Source organism: Poecilia reticulata, linkage group LG16 (genome assembly GCF_000633615.1).
Source record: "Poecilia reticulata strain Guanapo linkage group LG16, Guppy_female_1.0+MT, whole genome shotgun sequence".
NCBI lineage: Eukaryota > Metazoa > Chordata > Actinopteri > Cyprinodontiformes > Poeciliidae > Poecilia > Poecilia reticulata.
The window spans coordinates 14,538,896-14,544,561 of NC_024346.1; the positions used below are offsets into that span (position 1 = coordinate 14,538,896).

Below are 5,666 nucleotides of genomic sequence, written 5' to 3' on the forward strand. Positions count from 1 at the left end.
TACCTTGTCTGGTGTGCTGTTTTTAAACACAACAAAATTATGGTCATTTGTGTTTTTAGGTTTTTTTTTGTTTAGATGAATGAAACATAGAAAATACCTTTTTTTGTGCTTTTCTATGAGTCATCTCTCAGTAGGGGCAGTAGTGACTTGGGTGCTAGAGCAGGTTGGTCAGAGACCAGGGTTCAAATCCTTCCATTCCCAGGGATAATCAGAGGACTGGGGTGTGGGTAGGGTGTGTCAGGAAGGGCATCCGGTGTGAAATGTCTGCCACTGCAGTACCGTGGCAATCCTGTGGAGAAAGGGGCCAAAAGGACAACAACATGAACAACATCTCTCAAACCTCAGAAAGTAAATTAAAACCAAGAACATGTCACTAGCAACATACAACTGAAGCTTCAAATCCTGTAATGATTCTAATTCAATACAAATTTTGTTCTTGTGGCAACCATTTCTGAAAGCCTATGATTGTTACTAATCAATATCAGAAAAATATAATTTGTTATAGTGTGATAAAAGTTCAATTGTATTATTCAGTCTGTCTTTGCAGTTTTGCTCTCTTGAGTTGTGTGTCATCATGGTGAGAGAAAACCATATTGGTGTGTCTCAATTCTGATCCACATTTATTTGTATGAGCTTTGATTTCATCAAAAAAATATCCTAACAGTTGGATAAGTTTCTGAACTGGAGAAAACCCACGCCATTCAGTGAAAGCAGCAAAAGAAGAAGTTGATGACAGTGAACAGTTTATGCTTGCTTCAATTTCAATTCAATTTCCAGGCACACAATGGATTTACACAATCACTCTTGAGCTTCACTCTTGAGCTTCACTCTTGAGTGGCCGGTTATCCTATCACATATTTTATGGTTTTGGACCATAGCTGCATAAAAATGCTTATTCATGCAAAGCTTACACAGAAACACACAAAGCGTTTTTTAATAAGATGACTTTTGTGAAGCAACGGTGCTAACAACCAACGCTTCTGACCTGGTGGAACATTAATTTTGTGGAGTACTGTATAGAGTCTTGACCAGAAGAAGGCAGGGTAGTTAAAAACAAACAAACAGCTACATAGCAGTCTTAAAATCATGTTAGTATCAGCATTTAGTACAACATAGCCAACTTTGGAACAACATTACAAAGTAAAGGTTCAGGGGCATGCTGCAGTTTAACCTGCTTTCTGATCTGCAGAATTGTTAAGCATATAACAAATTGATGGTTTGGGGAACAAGTGATAGACTACGATTTTCATATATGTAGTAAAAAACAATATGCAGTGATCTGAACTAGTCCCATGAAAGGAAGCCCTGACTGATATCAGTATACAGGCCAGTGCAACAGCATTATTGACATATAATAAATGCATAACTATAACAGTCACACAGTCCTTATCATACAATTCAAATATCTTTCAGTTTCTCACAAGATACTGATTTGCTGTTAAAATGGGGAAGACGAAGAGATAATAATTTTGCTTGAGTCCTTTGTTGTTTAACACACTTCRTTTATTTAAAAGAGGGCATGCAAATATCAGGTGGTAAAAGAGATCATTTGCAACACTTAAAATGACAAAAGATTGACATTTTCAACCCCATCCTAGACAGAAAATACATGTTTTACTTGATAAAAGGTCAKTAAAGTCAAAGTAATGAAGATGTGTTGCRTTAGTGTCAACAATKACTTCCCTTTTCTGAAGACAGCAAGCTRAAACAACAATTTAGCATCTASAAACTTCMTGGAGAACTTAAAAAACTCCAGCTTACACAGATAYGGGTCAGTGCAGTGAAGCCAGGCTGTGGACAAGGCAACRCAGGTAAACAACATTCAATTTGATGGGAATAATGTTACAACATTTTAAACTATTTCAGAGAGACGTACKCTTTATTAAACTCCAAAGTTTTSTAAGAGTCATTCAGACCTAATGTTGGATTTGCTTTTATTCTGACGCTGCAGTAAACTGTATCCTGTGGAGAAACCAGTTTAATATTTCAACATGTTTCTTCTTGCCTGGGCAATCGTGTTTTTATCAGGTAAAACATCCACTTTCAAATGATCAAGTTTTAATTAAATTAAAATATGTTGTATTTCATTTTAGTTTACTGGGAAARTGAAATTCACAATGAAGAAATAATAAAGTATTTCTTTGCATATTTCTGAGATTCTACATATCTGTCTTATTGAAGTTAGTYGTAAACAAACCAATGAAAGATAATATGTAATCTTTGGCTGACAGGTGCATTGGTTTTGGCGGAAGAGTCCTGTGAGAAGGACTTCTGCATTACTCTTATCACAGAAGTAACAGGACAGGCTGGACTCTGTGTTGTGATACCATGTTCTTTCAGAACCGATGAACAATTTAMMCYTACACATATGGTTTGGYACAAAGACARAGATGAGAAACAGTCAYRTGTATTTAACTCTGACAACGWTAAAGWTACTGACGSTGGGTTTAAAGGAAGAGTGTCGTTGTTGGAGCCTGATGTGGGTCAGAGGAACTGTAGCATCGTGATCAATGATCTCACTGAGTCGGATTCTGGATACTATCACYTMAGAGTGAATGGGAAARTGRATRGAAAACCTGATGGATTTTCATACAAGAAAAMAACYARMGTTTCTGTCTCAGGTAGGACAATCTTTTCTTTCTGTGGTGTATTACGACTTCTGCTCAAAGAATCCTCGAGAATTTCTGTGTAACTCAATCAAAAAGGGAGTTTTTGAAATGATTCCACMTGTGATCTGTGTTTTCATCAGATCTGAACCAAAAGCCCTCAGTGATGATTCCTCCACTGACTGAGGGACAGCAGGCCACTCTRACCTGCACTGCTCCTGGTCTCTGCTCTGGGTCTCCTCCTAACATCACCTGGATGTGGAGAGGAAAAGGAGRGAAMGACTCTCACATAATAGGAAACACAACTGCCTTAAAAACTGAGAATCTCACTGCTTTCACACAGAGACACAGTTCAACACTGACCTTTAACCCTAAAGCRGAGCACCACAACACCAAACTCAGCTGCGAGGTCAACTTCACTGCTGGCACAACTGTGCAGGAGGAAACTCTGAATGTGACCTGTGAGTAGTTAAATATAAAGAGCATGGCATTGTGCTGAATATAGTTGCAATTCAGATCTTTTAATAAAGCAACAAAGTTACCTGCTCTGCAGTTAAAAGCAGAAATTGTGTTTAAAATTTGTATTGTACTGCTTTGTACTTTTTAAGTCTCACAGTTTCTCTTAAACTGTGCTCCACAGATGCAAGAAAACCTCAGATCTCAGGTAGAACAAGCGTCAAGGAGGGACATGATCTTAATCTGACCTGCAGTGCAGACAGCTTCCCTCCTTCAGAAATCAAGTTTTCAAGAAAATTAAATGGAAAAGTTCTGCAGAAAGTAAATGCCTCTTACTATATCACCAATGCAATCAGAGAAGATGCTGGGCTTTACATTTGTACAGCAAAACACCTGAATAACACTCGGACAGAAGAAATTAATGTCACAGTAACTTGTAAGTATAATCCGTCATTCAGTCATCCTTTAGTAGTTTGTTTCAATACTGACAAAACAAGAACTCTTTTTTTTCCTCTTTTCCACATTTTTGCCATCAAAGGTTTCACTACTAACAGCAGGTGATGTTTTGAACTTCTCCTTTATTACTGAGAATGCACATTTTTTGTGTTTACAGGGTTTTCAGGGATCCTAAACACTTCTGAATGTGTGCTCAAGTCGGAGCTGCTGACCTGTGTGTGTATCAGTGAGGGGTTCCCTCTACCCACCGTAAATTGGTCACTGCCTTTGGACCACACTAACAACTTTGTCACAGTGTCAGGACAAGCTGTCTACAGCACTGTTACACACACCGTCAAAAGCCATGAAAACATCAGCGTTAAATGTTTCAGCAGCAATGAAAWCGGAGAAAMAGASAAAAMATTCACAATTCAAAACCCACCAGGTAAATGAAGCCAMACYTTTACAGGTGACACTTTTGTGCAACTTTTAATCATTTATATGCATGAGAGGGTAGATTACATGAGTTTTGATGGTTTAATTTCACTTTAGCCGCTTTTTGTTCTCTAGTATGTTATTCCTGTTACTGCCACCCACTGGGCAGCTTGTGAAAGTTCACAAATATCTGCTTCTATGTGAGCAGAAAAGCAAAATACCTCAGGGAAATCTTGCCTACAGTTTTTATTTGAAACTCCTACAGTTTAAAAAAAAAGTTGTTAGCATATAATAAAAATATAAATAAATCTATCTGATTATTTTTGTCAACATTTGGGTGCCAAGACTGTAGGTAGTGGAGCTGATGGGAGCAGAAACTTACGRCAGAGAAAACTGTAATACTTCAAGTAATCTTTCAAGATTTTCTCATTTTTTAATTTGGGAAACAAGTGGACCAGAACTAACTGTTCCGGAAACGACTATATGTTGAACCTATGCTTATATGTAAGGATGGATTGCAGACAGCTGTGCYTTTGCCCAGCCCATCAGATTGTCCAGTCAGAGAAGAGACTGCCTTGCTAGTTGCGGTATTAGGCTATAACTCAGTTTTTTTTCTAACTAAAATACTCYATTAATATTGTAATATGTTTTCACATTATTTGWGAGTATCAATWTTTTTTTTATCTTAGTTTAAGCTCAACACAAGACATAAACATCAACAGAAAGGCAGGTGGAGCCAACATCTGAGTCTAATGAGAATGGTGCAAAGTTACAGTGCCAAAGAATATCAATCAGAACTAAGATACAGTGCCAGTATGAGAATGCAAAGAGCTTAATATGTGGATAGATATGACAGCATCATATAGAGAACAAGATTAAAAAGTCAGAAACAAGTTAATCAGTCAAGCAAAATTGTGTTAGAAAATGGTCAAATTTATGGCCACTGAACAAAATTTTATAGTTTTTCCTCAAAGTTACATTATTAATGTGCAACATGCTGTTTTAAATCCAATAGCATGTTGTCCCCCTGTGTGGAAAGGTGAAAAATACATTAAAATGTAGTTTGCCAAAAGATGATTGAAAACGTATTTCAAGGAGTTATGACATATAAATGCAGGTTTTGTGAGAAGTATGTATATTTTTAACATTTTATTAAAAATGGAATGACTTTGCCTGAAGATCTTTGTATGGGCGAACCTGATAGTTACACTTTATCTTAATTTTGTTTTGTCTTTTTCTCAGATGAGTCTTCAACAGTTCCCTGGATGGAAATCCTCATTGTCGTTTTTATCGGGGGAATTATTTTTATCCTTCTTTCTGTTATTGCCATGAAATATTACAGGTATATTAACTCTGTTCATTGATCTTGTTAGCATGCAAAGTCAGCATAAACATATTAAGCTTTAGCTGAGTAAATATATTTTTTCACAGAAAAAAATTGAAGAAGTCTGGAAATTCGGTTAAAACTCTTGAAACTATCCCTCCAGATGATCCACAGGTAAGCTGCTTTTAAAATGTGAAATGTTGTTGGGGGTTTTTGCCAAAGGAAATTTGAGCAAGGCCTAATGATAAATAAATATTTTTCATAGATTTTCAWGGATTTGTCTGGGTTAAAACTAAGAATCTCCAGCAGTAAATCATATGTCCATTTAAAGGCCTCCAATAGCATTTAAGGAGAATTGTGCATTTTCATAAATCTGGTTCCCAAAGTGCAGGTTAAAAAGACTTAATTAG

The 5,666-nt window shown here is 36.7% G+C and overlaps 1 protein-coding gene across 1 annotated transcript; it reads left to right on the forward strand.

Annotated features, from left to right (window-relative positions):
* Positions 1 to 1,932: 1,932 nt before the first annotated feature.
* Positions 1,933 to 5,445, forward strand: LOC103478114 (sialic acid-binding Ig-like lectin 5). Its single transcript, XM_008431635.2, has 7 exons — positions 1,933 to 2,028; positions 2,454 to 2,621; positions 2,750 to 3,067; positions 3,247 to 3,498; positions 3,676 to 3,942; positions 5,175 to 5,274; positions 5,364 to 5,445. Exons 1-7 carry the CDS (start codon positions 1,992 to 1,994, stop codon positions 5,443 to 5,445), a joined length of 1,224 nt encoding a protein of 407 aa, XP_008429857.1. The 5' UTR covers positions 1,933 to 1,991.
* Positions 5,446 to 5,666: the final 221 nt, after the last annotated feature.